Source organism: Peromyscus californicus, unplaced genomic scaffold (assembly GCF_007827085.1).
Source record: "Peromyscus californicus insignis strain IS unplaced genomic scaffold, ASM782708v3 Scaffold_7__1_contigs__length_154581171, whole genome shotgun sequence".
NCBI classification, from domain to species: domain Eukaryota; kingdom Metazoa; phylum Chordata; class Mammalia; order Rodentia; family Cricetidae; genus Peromyscus; species Peromyscus californicus.
Window position 1 is genome coordinate 67,290,949 of NW_026294595.1, and position 16,798 is coordinate 67,307,746.

Genomic DNA, 16,798 nt, shown 5'->3' on the forward strand with positions numbered 1-16,798 from the left:
ACTTAATTCAGGAATGTCAGTAAATGTACTGTAGAAACATCTTGACTCTTCAGTCAGTTTCTCTTCAATTCTCTAAGACCTCCAGATTAAGGATATCCTGAGTCTACGCTCAGCCTTCATGCTTGTCCTCTGAACCTAAATTCCTACTTGAACCCCTGTTCACATTCGAGATGTTAATTTATAAATAGATACTGATTCTCATACTAATTTGATGGCTTTAGTAGGGTGTGTTTTTTTCATTTAAATTATATTGTGGAACTGAGCCTGGTGTGCAGTTCTGTAATCCAGCTATTGGGAGACTGAATCAGGAGAATCACAAGTTCAAGACCTGCCTAGACTATACAAAGAATTCATAAGACACCTGAGCGATTTAGTGAAACATTGTTTCAAAATATAAAGTAAGTTTTTAAGAAGGCAAAGGACAGAGCTCTAAGGAGTGGTCTTACCTAACATGTACAAGATCCTTTGTTCAAGCCGTAGTGCTGCAAAATTAAAATAATTCAATGGAGGAATGTCTTTTTCTCATTCAGTGTGAAGAAAATTGATATGCAAGAATAATCTTTGAAGATCTCAAAGACTATGCTTTTACTCCCTGAGGTTTTTTATTTTAGTTGTGTGCATTGAGGGTGGGGTGCATGTGCCATGGTATTGTGTGGAAGTAGGAGGACTTTGTAGAGTTCTCTCCTTCCATCTCTATGTAGATTCTAGAGATTGAACTCAGTTTGCTATGCTTGTTCAGTAAATACGCTTACCTGCTGAGCCATCACTCCGGCTTAGTCCCTGAGATATAATGCAGTTTCCCTACAAATTTATCAAGAGCTTCCTCTTAAATTAAATGACTGTACATCCCAATTGTATTTGTATGCAATATTCTTTTATTTACATAGACTTGTAAATTCTTGGTGAATTTTTGGAAAGCCATCTTTTATTCACAAAAGGGGGAAAGTTGTTTTACTCTTTTGCCTCCTATTAACCTTCCTACCTAACTGATATCGTTACTTGGGAGCCTTCCCTTTGCTGTTAAGGAAGTCTGTGAAAGGGCAAGAGGAAGCATTGGAAAGCTTTTGGAATTTCTTTCTGTGTCTTTGTGCTGCAGTTTGAAGAGAGGTTAATGAAAAAAGCAGCTTCCATGATGGCATCTGGATATTTACTCTAATAGTTTGTTGTCTGCAATAATTTTTTTTAACACTCTTCAAAGACTTAGAATTGTGATATTGGAAACTAGTCATCTTCATTTCTGTGACATTACCTGTATTACTACCAAACCAGAGATCCACTTCCAAGTTGTTACGTCATTTATATCCTGCTTTGGAAAACCTTGGAGCTGGAGGCAGCATCCTGGGAATGCCGACCTCTGGGTGATGATCGCTGCGGCCCCTTTAAACGTTCTGTGGGCGTGCAGAGGGGCATTGAGGGTGGGGCGGGCACTCTGACAGCAGTGCTTCTGTCCCCGCCCCCCGGAGGAGGCGGTTCCCAGCAGCTGACTTGCCAATGCGGCTGCCTCCCGCCTGCCACGCCTGCTACGCCTGCTACCGGGTATTCCTGCTGATCATGCACGGACATTAGGGCCCGACCTCTCCCTGCTAGGGTAGCGTAAGTGTCAGACTACCGAAAGGGGTCAAGCATCCCGTGCTGGTCCAGAAGCCCTGGTGGACAGTTCAGGGGTCTTAACAGGCCTTTCAGAGTCTAAGTCCGGGAAGGAGCGAAAACAATGCCTGCTGCAGTGTGTTAAAGCCAGGGCATCAGCTGTACCTCGGTGGTGCCAGTAGCCTCAGAGTGTTTGGACGTGTTGTGTTTTAAGTCCTGTCCATGACCTGGCTTTCCCCGGCCTAGTTCCTGCTTGGGATGAAGAGAGGATTGATTTTTACCAGAGTTGAACCTGGTGGGGCAGAATGGGTGGAGCCGAGTCTAGTGCTCTGGGGCCTTGGGTTCTTAGCTTGGGATTTAGAGACCTGGCTAGCCTCCTGCATGAGTAAGCTTTAGGTTTTCAGTCACCTTGGTAGTGTTGAGCAGTAATTGTCAAAGTTGACCTAATTCTCAGCGGCTTTAGCTTTCCGTCTCCCCAGAGGCCTGTGTTGGTATCCAGTACCCCTTTTGGAAACATTGACAGTGATCATCTATTAGGGAGAATCCAGCTAACCCTCCTTCCTGCTGATAGGATAGCACAATGTAAATGATACAGTTCTTTACCTGTCTCAGTTTCTGAGGGAATATGTGGGAGGTCATGATCCCAGAACAAAGAAAGCAACCATGGCTGAAGTTTGGTGAGAAAACTTGCTAGAGAAGCAGTTCAAATTTCTACCCCCCGATAATGCAGAGTACACAAGTATGATGATTAACGCTTGTTCTTGTTATTGGAGACATCTGGAGGCAGTGAAGGTGTGTTTGTTTGTTAGAAGGAAAGTGTTAACATTTTTGCTACTTACACATAGATGAGATTCTTTTGGGCCTTGGACAAGTAATAATCTCAAATATTCTGTGACAGTTACATAATTTTTACTCTTTTCTAGTCCATATGCCCTTCCTAAATGTGGTTTGAGTAAAGCTCTCTAAATATTCTCTAAAATATTATTTTGTTTTATAATTACTGCCTTTTAAAAAAAGAGTATCGTTGTATGTCAGTGATCATTTAAAAGGTTTAATTTTTTTTAATTTTTAGAGCATTTATGTATTTAGGGTTGTGAACATGTGCATGTCACAGTCTGTATGTGGATACCAGAGGACAGCTTGCAGGAGTTGGCTCTTTCCTTACATCATGTGGATCCCAGAGATTGAACTCAGGTCATCATGCTGACAACAAGTACTTTTGCACAGTGAGCCACCTTGCTGATCTGGTTTATTATTCATTTATTCATGTATTTATTTATGAGATTGGTGATATTGGTATGATACCCAGGCTGGCTCCCAAACCTTTGGAATCAAGGTATCCTCTTGCTTTAACCTCTAAATACCTGGAACTATAGGCATAAAGGTTAGGGGTTGTGTTTTGAGTGGGCAGAATCTTCCCTCAAGCTTCTCAGACTCTTACTGTGATTCTGCAGTAGCATTTTCTTAGTCAGAGTGAGAGTCCAGGAATGGTAATCAAATTCAGAGCTCTTGTATTGTGATAGTGAAGAGCTTTGTAGGTCAAGAGCTTGGACATTTGCCATAGAAGAGTTGAACTGCCAACAATTCTTTCCAAGTAAAATGCAAAACCACACTATTTACTAGCTCTCTGGTTATTATAGACTGTCAGAACACAGGAATTTAAAATAAAAAGATACCACATTTGAGCATTTGAGTATTTGGGGAAGAGTAATAGATGTACTGTAAAGTAGGAGACAAGTTCTAATCCCAGCTCTAACATTATCACATAATCTCTGTGCCTTATTTTTGGTATTTGAAGAATAAGAATACTAGATTGCTGGGGTCTATGTTTTATGACGGGATTTTATGCTCAGACATGTAAGTATGTCATGTAAAATCCCGTCATAAAACATGTATATATAATAGAAAATTTGTTATTTAAACACTAAGCTGAAAATGGGACAGTTTGAAATTTATTCTAAGTTCTACCTTTATGTATAAAAATGGGACAGTTTGAAAAATTATTCTAAGTTCTGCCTTTATGTATAAACATGTAGAAACTTAAACATGTCTTAACCTCTAAAAATAAGCAATTATGTGTAAACTTTTACTAGTAACAGTACAGACTATATCATATTTGAGGCCTTTGGAGACATTAGATATATCAGTATTATGAGTAATTCTTTGGTAGAACAAAATTCTTTTCATTGACCTCTTTGTCTTTGCCTCAGTTATAGGTAGTGGTAAAATCTCCTAGGAACATTGAGACACCTGGAATTCCTGAATATTTTTATAGGGACCAGACTGTAGGAGTCACCGCAAGTATCATATATCTTTTTTTTTTTTTTTAAGGTTTATTTATTATGTATATAGTGTCCTGCTTGCAGGTCAGATCCCATTATAGATGGCTGTGAGCCCTCATGTGGTTGCTGGGAATTGAACTCAGGACCTCTGGAAGAGCAGTCAGTGTTCTTAACCTCTGAGCCATCCCTCCAGCCCAAGTATCATGTATCTTTCAGAAGAGTTTTGTTAGCATTTAAAACAAAACATCAGACTGTTACTTAATAAACATCTTTGTGGTTTTTGTATATAAAACCCAGAGCCCTCTGTTCACCCCTGGTGTTACATTTTTAGCCACTTGAATGTGCTCCCCACATATCCCCCCTGGAAGGTCATTTCTCTAGTCTAAAATCAGACTCATACTTCTAGCTTCTCTTCCACTCCTCCAAAGACAAATAACTCAAAACTCACATATTTTTCTCTCAGGGGTACCATTTTCCACCTTTGCTCTTAGTCTGGAGCCTCCCCCTTCACATTAGACTTTCCGCTCAGCTCTCACTTTAGCTGCAACAACTTGCTGATTCTTTCTCTTTAATATAACTCCTTTCAGTATCCCTGCCCACTCTTTCCATTCCTATTGATAAGACCTTCATTTCTGGCTCCTGGAGGAGGAGTATTGTAATCATTTCCTATCAAAACTCTGCTTTCATCGTGTATGGAGATACAGCCTGTAATCCCACCACAGGAGGTGTAGAGAGAGACAAGAGAGTTGGGAATTGAAAACCAGACTGAGATACATGTCTCAAACAAAAAATGAACCACCCTCTAAATGAAACCTACTTTCTCAATTGTTCTACTAAGTGTCTTTTTTGTCTGTTTTGTTTTTTGAGACAGGGTTTCTCTGTGTAGTTTTGGTGCCTGTCCTGGATCTTACTCTGTAAACCAGGCTGGCCTCAAACTCACGGAGATCCGCCAGGCTCTGCCTCCCGAGTGCCACTGCCGCCTGTCTTAAGTGTCTTTTAAGTGATTTTTATTATTAATCATTACCTCCATGCTCTGACCTTAATCTCTCTGATTTTACACTTAGGAGTGTCTGTAAATATGATTAATACTTTCCTGTCTCCAAAGCTTTGCCTCTAATGTTTCCTAAATGTAAAATTATTTCTTTTCTACCTGTTTCTCCCCTTTTTTGAGACAGAATCTTACAATGTAGCCCATGCTGGCCTCAAACTCACAATCCTCTTTTTGCCTCAGTTTCCCAAATGTTGAAATCACAGGTATTTACCACCATTCCCTGTTAATACACATTTTAAAAAATTTTATCTACCTTTCGGATGCCATGAGGTTGTCACTCACAGTCTCTCCCACTCTGAACTCCTGTAAGCCATATTTGTCCCTTGTTTATGACACATTCCACATATGGTGTATTTTATTTTATATTATAGCTATTTGTTTATGTATCTTACTTGTGCTATTCTAAACTTCTTAAGGATATTGTGGTTTATCTTCTCAGGGCTTTGTTAGTAAACTTGGTTAGTTTTTGTGTAGCTATCACCACAGTTTAAAAACATTTCCATTACTTCCAAAAGAGGCCAAGGGATTTAACTCAGTGGTAGAGTGCTTGCCTAATATGTTCAACTAGCCCTCCTCCCTCCCCTGTACCAACCAAGAAAACCAAAAAATACCTTGAGAATTTCTATTCTCCCCAAAAGAAACTCTTACACCCTTTCCCCATAATACTTTCAAATATTCAAGTCCTAAGCATTTACTAATCTTACTTTTTTTTTAAAACCTGTTTTGGACATTTTATAAAAATGGAATCATACCATATAGAATCCTGTGATTTAGCATAATGTTGTCAAGGTTCATCCATGCTATAAACTTTATCTGTATTTTGTTTCTTTGTATTCCTAATATTTCACTGTATTAGGTCACCACATTTTAGTCATCCATTTGTCAGTTGATTATATATTTACATTTTTTCTTTCTAGTTATTAATGTTTATTTGGTTTTAATTTGTGCTATATATTGTAAAGTGTTTCATTTCTCTAAGGAGAGATTACCAGGCCTTTAACCTGTGACCTTTTGTGAAACCAAAGTTTTGTTTTACAAGTATACCATACTACACAGATTGTGTTTCTTCATTACTTCCTGTATAAATTCTGAACATCCGAGCCTGGTCTTTCTTTATGATAATTGTTAGTTAATATTTGCACAGGAAGACAAAGTATGGCTTTCCAGTAATCACTTTAATGGCAAATAAATAACAGCTAGGTGTGGTGGCCCATACCTATAATCCTAGTAAAAGGGAAGCCGAATCAGCAGAATTGTGAATTTGGAGGCTAGCTTGAGCTACCTAGTGAGACTGTCTAAAAAGGAGGCATGGGACTGGTTTAATTTCTATACTTGACCAATGCACCAATAAAAGTAAAGAAGGTAGCCAGGTAGTGGTGACATACGCCTTTAATCCCAGAACTCGGGAGGAAGAGGCAGGCGAATCTCTTGAATTGGAGGTCAAGCCTGTCTATAGAGCTAGTTCCAGAACAGCCAGGGCCACAAGAAAGGGGGGGGGGGGGGGAGACGACAACTATAAAACTATTAAGGGGTCTATGTATTATTATATTTAGTATATTTTATTTTTCAGATGTTCAGTTTGATTTATTGATTAAAGTATCAGAAGCAAGTTTTTTTAGAACTGAATTCACTTTGAATGTTTGAATTCTATAAAATTGTAAATTAAAGCCAAATAAATTTTGGAGTGAATGAAATAAATGCTCTCAAATTGGGAATGGCAGATGATAACAAACTGTGTTTTTGAGCCCTTGAGCCCTTACTAGATGCTAAGTATCTGGTCTCCAGGAGTTTTATGTAAACTAACTCATACAATCCACACAATGGTAGAGTATTATTTATTGTTCTTATTTTTCTACATATGTTTCTAACTCAGCATGTTACCTAAGAAACTTATCCCTGACCTCTTTTCAAGTTTATAATGGTTCTGAAAATAACAGAATAGTTTAAAAAATTTAGATTCCAAGATAAAATAGAAGATCATAAAATTTTTCTCAAGAACAAAAACTGAAATTTGATGAATTACTGCTTTTGAAATGATTGTATATTTATTTTCTTTCCTTAACTAGTGTTTGGTGGTTGTGTGTGTGTGCTTGGCAACACTGTTTATGATGAACTGCAGAGCTTGTTTTTTGCATTTTATTGCTGTTGGAACTGGAATGTTGTTCTTTTTGTTGTTGTTGTTGTTGTTGTTGTTGTTGTTGTTAAAATAGGGTCTTGTAGCCTCAAACTTAAATGTTCCTGCTCCTGCTTCCTGAGTCCTGAGAGTATAGGCATGCAATACCACCCAAGTCTAGCCTGTTCTGTTCAGTCCTAATTTAAACTATCCTTGGTCTCTCCACTGTGTCCTCTCTCTGTGTGTTGTCATTCATTGCCTTGGTTTTAGTTACATATGTCTTTGACACTCCTGCTTTTGAATCTCCAGGTCATATATGTCTTCTTGGTGCTTCAGGCTTGAATCCCCAACTGCTGCCTACATCTCCACTTGTCTAATATGCATCTTGTTTTGTTTTGTTTTTCAAGACTTGGTTTCTCTGTATAACAGCTCTGGCTGTCCTGGAACTCACTATGTAGACCAGGCTGTCCTCAAACTCACAGAGATCCACCTGCCTCGGCCTCCCAAGTGCAGGGATTAAAGGCGTGTGCCACCACTGCCTGGCCCTAACATACATCTTAACTTGGCTTTTCTAAAATTCCTTTTCCATCCTGTAAAGGGAACTCAGTAAAGGAATGTTTAGGTACTTAGAACATGACTCTTTCCTTATGTCCAGACTACCATCATCTTTCATTTAAACTCTTTGCGGCCTTCTGACTGCTTTTCTTCTCTTTTTATGGTTTTTCAGTTTATTCTTTGCATTGATTTGCATTTACATTATATGATCTTTAATTGTTTTTGTTTTTGAGATGGGTTCATGTATCCTAAGACTTTGTGTGTACTCTGCAAGTTCTCTACCAACCAAGTCACATCTTCAGCCCCTCTATGAAAAATACAAGTTTGACTGGGGCTGTAGCTCAGTGGAACACTCTCCAGCCCTAACATATTTTCACAATCAGAAGGAAAAGTGTTTCCTAATGGAAAGCATAAAGTTGTTAAAGGTATATTGACTATAAGCCTTGCTAAAAATTGCTTAAATATGAGGCCAGAGAGATGTTTAGGTGCTACTGCTCTTCCAGAGGATCTGATTTCAGCTCCCAGCACCCATGTCAGTCAGTTCATAACTGGCTGTAACTCCAGCTCTAGGGAATCTGACACCTTCTGATCTCCACAGGGATACCCCACCCTAGGACACACACATAAATAGAAATAAATATTTTGAAAATGGTTTAAGCTAGGCATGGTGGCTCACACTTTTAATCCCAGCACTTGTGAGATGGAAGGCAACTGAATCTTTGTGAGTTCTAGGCCAGCCTGTCTATGTAGCAATCAAGCTTTGTGCTAGCCAAGGCTACATAGTGAAACTGTCTCAAAAACAACAGCAAAAAAGGTTTAAATATGCAGACTATTTACAAAGGAACAAATCATTTATGGATTTAATCATTTACTAGTTTGTATAAGCATGGGTTAGATTCATATTTACCAGGACTATGTAGAAAGCTAGGTAGTATTGAGATTTATCTGTAATGATATTCCTCCTCCCTATAAGTCTCAGTCTAGTAGAGTGTGGCTTCAAACTCACTCTGTAACCCAACCTGGCCTTCATCTTTCAATAATTCTCCTACCTTAGCATCATGGGTGATAGGATTACAGGCTTGAGCCATCATATCCAGCTTCTGTTCTAGTCTGTTGTTGTGTATTATTTTAAGACAAGATTTCATGCCTCAGCTTCCTGAGGACAAGGATTGCAAGCTTGTATCACCATGCCTGGCTCATATACATTATTTTCTATAAGAAATTTTAGGTGCTGGGTGGTAATGGTGCACACCTTTATTTATTTATTTTTAAAATTTATTTAACTTTATTTTATGTGCATTGGCGTGAAGATGTCAGATTGTCAGATCCCAGGGAACTGGAGTTACAGATAGTTGTTAGCTGCCATGTGGTTGCTGGGAATTGAACCTGGGTCCTCTGGAAGAGCAGCCAGTGCTCTTAACCACTGAGCCATCTCTCCAGCCCCCGATGCACACCTTTAAACCCAACACTCAGAAGGCAGAGGCAGGCGATAATCTGAGTTAAAGGCCAGCCTGGTCTATAGAGTAAGTTCCAGGACAGCCAGGGCTACACAGAAACTGTGTCTCAAGTGTCTCAAAAAAAAAAAAAAAAAAAAAAAAGGAATTTTAGGTATGATTCTCTGAAAAAACATTTTCTTGCTGGGCTGTGGTGGTGACTCCTTTAATCCCAGCACTGGGGAGGCAGAGGCAGACTGATTTCCAAGTTTGAGGCCAACCTGGTCTACAAAGTGAGTTCTAGGACAGCCACGGCTACTCAAAGAAACCCTGTCTTGAAAAACCAGAAGAAAAAAAGAGAAAGAGAAAATGTCTATGTTTTCTGAAGGTTGGATAAATAAGTGCATGAAACCAATAGTAGAGGAATTCACAGTAAGGACTATGCATTTCTTGAATACATACAGGGGAGATGATTGAAGTTTTTATAGTTTACTAAGTTATAGAAAGGAATAGAGACTTGACATTTTTAGAGAGGAGGAATGCATAGTAAATAAAAGTTTGCTTGATTACACAGAGTGAGATAACCTGTCCTTTGAAGAATAGATGACATCTGTAACAATCTCTCTGTGACCCATATATGGAGCCTAGTCTCCTCTATGAGAAAATCCAGTATCCTGATTTGGGGCAGAGAAGGGGACCTCCAAAGATGAAGAAATTCCTCTGTTTGTTAATGAAGGCTTCCTCTATGGATGGAGATTTCTTTTATAAAAAGACAGCTTTTCAGAGCTATTCATGTGTCTGAATTTTTTTTTTTTGTAACCAAATAGAAATATACCAAAGACGTTGATATGGGGGTATGATATTTTTGTCTCCCACATTCTTTCAAGGGCCAAGTAACTCCTTCCTTCCTTTCTTTTTTTCAGTTTTTTGTCATAGATCATATTTCTCATTTGAAAAAAATAAAATGTTGGGATTTTTTTTTTGAGACATGTCTCATGTAACCCAGGCTGCCCTCAAACTCACCAGATTTAGCTGAGACTGATCTTGAACTATTGATCTCTTTGCATCTACTTTCTGTTTTTTTGTCATAAAGAAAATGTTCTATGCCAGTCAGTGGCGGTGCATGCCTTTAATCCCAGCACTCAGGAGGCAAGGTAGACAGACTTCTGAGTTTGAGGCCAGCCCACTCTATAGATCGAGTTCCAAGACAGCCAGGCCTACACAGGGAAATCCTGTCTCAAAACAAAAACAAAGGCCGGGCAGTAGTGGCGCACGCCTTTAATCCCAGTACTCGGGAGGCAGAGCCAGGCAGATCTCTGTGAGTTCGAGGCCAGCCTGGGCTACCAAGTGAGTTCCAGGAGAGGCGCAAAGCTACACAGAGAAACCCTGTCTCGAAAAACCAAAAAAAAAAAAAAAAACAGAGAGAGAGAGAGAGAGAGAGAGAATGTTCTATTAGCCAGGTGTGGTGGCAAATGCCTTTAATTCTAGCTAGCAGGAGGCAGAGGCAGGTGGATCTCTGAATTTGAGGACAGCCAGACATAGTGAGACCCTGTTTTGAAAAACAAAAAGCAAAAAAACAAAAACAAAAAAAGGAAGAAAGAAAAATGTTCTATTAATGGAATTAAGTAGTAGGCATCTGATCAAAGAATGGACTTTTTAACTCTTATTTATACATGCATGTTAACGGAAGAAAAATCATTTTTGTTGTAAAAGCCTACTTGTTGTTAGAGTTAACGAGTATCTACTATCTACTTTTATCTGACTAGGAACTACTTTTAACTAGAAGCACAATGGGAGATGACAGTGAGTGGTTGAAACTGCCAGTTGATCAGAAATGTGAACATAAGGTAAGACTTCTAGAACTTAAGTTTTATGTCATTAGCTTGTTTTGTCAGCAGCTAAACTATTACGTTACTTAGAATGTAGAACATTGATCACATGTTATTTTATGTCATTAGAAATAATTCAAATTCTCCACAGGTGCCTGCCCTGAGGAGATTTCTACCAGTGTCCAGAACAGAAACTACAAGTGGCTAGAATACTGAGCTGAGGGATAATAAATGAGTATAAACACACTGAGTTCTTTAGTCCATTCACTTTATTCTTCTATGTCAAATTCTATCTACACAGCTTCTTTTTTGTTTTCATACTTAGCTCCTCTCTGTCCCTTTTTCTGCTCTCTCATTATTCTACCTAGTTCCTTCCATTTTTGCCCTCATCTTTGTTCTTCTAAATCAATTCCTCAAGTGCTGTGGGGGAACTGGTATATATACACAAGCAGTAATTCTTTGACAATGCAGTGTAAGGCTTGAAGTTTTTCAGGGTCGCAGAGAGAGGTGATAAGGATCCACACATAAAGCAGTAATTGTCAGCTTCCAATTACAACCCAAAAGGGGAGTGACTAAAGGGGAGTTCTCTGATAGGGTCAACTAAAGGCTAAGATCAATTAGGGAATTCTAAAAAGTAATTTATGTGCTCAAACTATAATCTAGAAGTGGTTAGGTAAAATGTTAGGAGTCTATATATGTCAGTATAAGTCACTAGTAAAGTAAAACTGTCTTTTACTCTTAGGCTCCTCCCCTCTGGGGGTAGGGGACATATGCGTGGTTGCTAAGCAACCTATGTCAGAGCATGTAGCATTTGGTTAGTAAAAGCTTGGAGTAATTGCTAAGAAGGAAATCTAGGAATAGCGCCTGGCTGAGGAGGATTAAAACTTAATTTGCACGAGAAACGAAGCTTGACACCTATCATCTGCCTGGCCTTGTCAGAAATCTCCTTTGGTCAGTGAGAAATAACTACCTTAACTCAGTAATTCGCAAGTGGCTAAAATATCATCCCAGGAATGTGAGCGGTAAATCTCTTAAATTAGGGTCTTGTGTAAATAACTGGGGTGAAGATAAGGGGTTGAGGATTTAATTGCTAGTGGTTATTTTCTCTATTTGTGGGTAAGATGAGCTAATGTTTATCTATCTGCATTTGTCCTTGGATAAAAAGGTATCTTAGTTGAAATACTTTTGTCCAGAGAATGGCCCTGGTCAGATGTACGTTAACAAAAAATAAACACAGCTGGGGAAAGTTATCCAGTTACCCTGAATGTATAGAGAAAGTTGTGCCCATAAGATTGAGTTGCAGTCATGAGATTACATGTACACATAATATGGAAATGCACGGTAAATGGGGAGAATCATAGCTGTTATTGAACAAGAAGTTTACAACAAGAGAGCCAATTCATTCAAAAGGCAGTAATTCCATAACGCCTTGCGTCATGGTTTCCTCTAACAGAACTCTTAGTTCTGATAGGTTGACCTTCTGAACTAGATACTCCCATGGTCTTTTGCTACCAGCAGTTCTCAATAGAAATAGGAGTCTCCTACCTAAGTACTTGAGAGTTTGAGGCTGGAGAATGAGGAGTTTAAGGGCAGTCTTGGTTGGTTACATAGCAAATTCTAGGCCAGCCTTGGCTATATGACCCTATCTTAGAAAAACAGGGAGATGGTTCAGTAAATAAAAACACTTGGTATTCCAGCCTGATGACCTAAGTTCTAAACCCAAAATCCATGCAAAAGGCTGGGTGCAGTGAGTTGCATTTGTAATTCCAGCAACCGACCGTTAGATGGGAGATGGAGAGAGAGCAATCTTCCAAGAGCTCTCAGGCCAGTTAACCTGGAATATGCACTGCAAAACAAGAGAGACTCTGCTTCACAAACAGGGTAGAAGGAAAGAAACTACTCCTACGAGTTGTCTTGTGATCTTCACACATACACCCTGGCACATGTGTACTCTTACTTGCACAAGCACCCCGTATACCACATGTATACACACACCCCACAAACACAAAATAGGTGTCTCTAGCTTGATAAAAAAAATTTCCCTTTAATCCCAGCACTAGGAAGCAGAGGCATTCAGATCTGAGTTCAGGGCCAGTATGGTCTACAGAGTAAGTTCCAGGGCAACCAGGGATACACAGAGAAACCCTGTCATTGAAAAAAAAAAAAATTGGGGAGGAGTGATGGGTCTCTGGAAACAGTTCAAAAAAAGAAAGAAAGAAAAGTGTATTATTAGTGAAGAGGGAAAAAAGTGTATCTTTAAAAAGTGGCAGGTTATGCTGGGTGGTGGTGGCGCACACCTTAAATCCCAGCACTCGGCAGGCAGAGGCAAGTGAATCTCAGAGTTTGAGTTCAGCTTGGTCCATAGAGTGAGCACTAGGATAGCCAAGGCTACAAGGAGAAACCCTGTCTTAGAAGAAAAAAAACAAGTGGTAAGTTGGGTAGCTTTTTCATTAGCATAGTTGATTTTATGGAAACCGCTTTTTGCATTTGCAGTCTGGTTTGGCCCTGGATGTTTAGCATTTTTTAGATTCTCTGGTTTATATAATGTATATTCCAGTATCTACCCTCTGAGGCTAGCCATCTTTTAATTATGGATAATTTTAAGCTTCAATAGATAATTTCTGATTCATATCATTAGCAGTTATCTTTTTCAATTATTTCATTTTCCCTAACTATACCTGTGGTTTCTTTTATTTATATTTACATTTATTTACTTAATTTAGAGATAAGATTTGGCTATATAGCTGAGACAGCCTTCCTGCCTCAGTTTTCTGAATTCTTGAATTATAGGTATGATTCACCATGCCTGTCTACCAGTTCGTAGAGAATTCCATTTTCTTTCTTACAAATTTCTACTTAAAATGAACAGGTTAGTTGTTTTCCCTTTTTTTTTTTTTTTAAATTCAGTTTCTCTACATAGCCCTTTCTGTCTGGAACTGACTGACTGTATAGACCAGGCTGGCCTCGAACTCACAGAGATACACCTGCCTCTACCTCCTGAGTGCTGGGACTAAAGGCATGTACTACTATGCCTGGTTATTTTACTTTTTTTTTTTTGGTTTTTCGAGACAGGGTTTCTCTGTGTAGCTTTGCGCCTCTCCTGGAACTCACTTGGTAGCCCAGGCTGGCCTCGAACTCACAGAGATCCGCCTGGCTCTGCCTCCCGAGTGCTGGGATTAAAGGGGTGTGCCATCACCGCCCAGCTCTGAGTTTGGTTCTTAACACCTCTATCAGGTGGCTCTCAATCACTGTAACTCCAGCTCTATGGAATCTGATGCCATCTTCTGGCCTCCACGACACCTGCATACACATGTGCCTATATACTCAAGACAGACAGACACACACACACACACACACACACACACACACACAAATACAAATAATAAAAGTAAAAATCTTTAAAAATAACTAAATACTTAAAAGCATCTTGTAATAGGTTAAGTACTTTTCTGTCCTTAGAAGAGTTCTTTTCTGAGGGCTGGAAAGATGGCTCAGCAGTTAAGAACACTGACTGCTCTTCCAGAGGTCCTAAGTTCAGTTCCCAGCAACCACATGGTGGCTCATAATTATTCGTAGTGAGATCTGATGGCCTCTTCTGGCATAAAGTTGTACATGCAGATAGATCACTCATATGCATAAAATAAATAAATCTTTAAAAAGAAAAGATCTTTTCTATGAACATAACACACTTCTTCAAAATACATTTAAGCAAATATATATCTTCTGTTTTCCAATCATATATTATATCATTTCTCTCTCTGATCTAATGTAGTATTGAGGAGAAATACCTAATTGATTATTAGTGTCTAAAATGCAAATTTGGTTGTCCCACAGTCCAACTTGTTGGTTATATTCTCCCAAATCATTTCTGTTATTGTTCTGAGAATAAGCAGAATCTTTCATTTGATCTCATCAGTCCTGTATGAGCTGGCCCTTTCAAATCCTTACTAGCTCATTTTATATTATGTTTCTTTTTTCTTTCTTTCTGTCTCTCTCTCTCTTTCCCTTCTTAAGATAGATCTCACGTAGCCTAGAATTGCCTCATACTCTGTATGTAGTTGAAAATGACCTTGAGTTTTTGATCCTCCTTGCCTGGTATTAGAGGCATGCTCCAGTGCTCCAGGTTTTATGTGGTGCTGGGTATTGAATCCAGGGCTTTGTGCATGCCAGGGAAGCACTGTACCAACTTAGCTACATTCCTAGCCCTAGGAATAATGCTGAACATGCTTATATAATCCCAGCACTTGAAAAGTAGTGGCAATAGCTGCACGTGGTGACTCAGACCTTTAACCTCATCAGAGGCAGATGAATCTCTGTGAGTTCAAGGCTAGCCTGGTGTCGATAGTGAGATCTAGGCCATCCAGAGTTGAATGGTAAGACCCTGTCTCAAAAAAAGAAAAAAGAAAGAAAAGGTAGCAGCAAGAAGTTTGTCAGTTCAAGGATAGCCTTGGCTATGTAGGGAAACCTTGTCTAAATTTTGTTTTGTTTTGTTTTTGTTTTTTGAGACAGAGTTTCTCTGTGTAGCCCTGGCTGTTCTAGAAGTTGCTCTGTACACCAGGCTGGCCTCAAACTCAGAGATTTACCTGCCTCTGCCTCCCGAGTACTGGAATTAAAGGCGTGCACCAACCACTGCCCAGCCCTGGATAAACTTTTTAATGCCAAGACAAAATGAGGCTTTTATTCTATACATTTTCATATTGCCATGTCCCTTCTTGTAGAACTTAACAGTGTTAATTTTAAGCTTATTTGTGTGATTGTATATTACTTGTAAAGGACTCCAGCACTTGAGAGAACAACCTAAAGAACTTATTTTTAAAGGAATCAATCTGTGGTTCCTGGCCCCATTCACTTGGGCAGAGCATGATGGTAGTAGGAACATAGAGTAGAGGAGCTTCTCAGCTCATAGCAGTTAGAAAGCAGAAAATGAGAGTATACAAAGGGGCCAGGGCAAGGCATAGCACTCCCAGAATAAACTTGCAGTGACACTTCCTCCAGCTCGGCCCTACCTACTAAAGTTTCCATAACCTCCCAAAATAGTTGTATTATCTGGAGTCCTAGTAGTCAACACACAAGCCTGGGAGAGACATTCCAGTCAAACCATAACAGATTGCTGTTTTCTTTCTCTACTGCTGGAGTGTAAACCCCACATAGGTTGAGGTTGTATTAGCTTTTATGTATTAAAATACCTAGTAAGTAAATTAATAATAATATAAATTCTCAATAGAGGTGTCTGAAATTCAGTAACTAAATAATAGCAAGTTACTAATTACAATTTGATAGTATAAAGCTAACTAATCATTATACAAATAAGACCTCATATATTGGAAAGTGGGCAGTTCCATTATGGTGATTTATGATCTTTCAGTTATCATATCTTTCTATTAGTAATAATACTTGAATATAAATTGGGAAATATTTGTAATAACTTGAGAGTGTATTTTATTTTATTTTATTTTTATTTGGTTTTTCAAGACAAGGTTTCTCTGTGTAACAAACAGTCTTGGCTGTCCTGGAACTCACTTTGTAGACCAGACTGGCCTTGAATTCACAGGGATCCTCCTGCTTCTGCCGATTGCTGAGATTAAAGGCATGCACCACCACCGCCCAGCTGTATTTTATTTTATTTATTTTTTTTTTTTTTTGGTTTTTCGAGACAGGGTTTCTCTGTGTAGCTTTGCGCCTTTTCTGGGACTCACTTGGTAGCCCAGGCTGGCCTCGAACTCACAGAGATCCGCCTGGCTCTGCCTCCCGAGTGCTGGGATTAAAGGCGTGCGCCACCACCGCCCGGCTTATTTTTAAATTAAAAAAAAATATATGTGTGCGTCTGTACCACATATATGGAAGTCAGGGGACAACTTTGAGAAGATTCTCTCAGATGAACACAGAAATTGAACTAAGGTCATCAGACTTGCACAGCAAGTATCCTTACTCACTGAGCCACTTCTTTG

General features: G+C 39.2%; 1 protein-coding gene across 6 annotated transcripts in view; it reads left to right on the forward strand.

Annotated features, from left to right (window-relative positions):
• Ckap5 (cytoskeleton associated protein 5) overlaps positions 1–16,798 on the forward strand; it is a 109,473-nt gene that overhangs the window by 13,468 nt on the left and 79,207 nt on the right. For 5 of the 6 annotated variants that reach the window (XM_052725293.1, XM_052725296.1, XM_052725297.1 and 2 more), the window contains exon 2: positions 10,788–10,868. In XM_052725293.1, coding sequence (XP_052581253.1) covers positions 10,812–10,868 — 57 coding nt within the window. In that variant the 5' untranslated portion in view covers positions 10,788–10,811. Of the gene's footprint in view, positions 1–1,574; positions 1,594–10,787; positions 10,869–16,798 lie in introns of those variants that run through there. The other variant, XM_052725294.1, reaches the window with a different exon arrangement.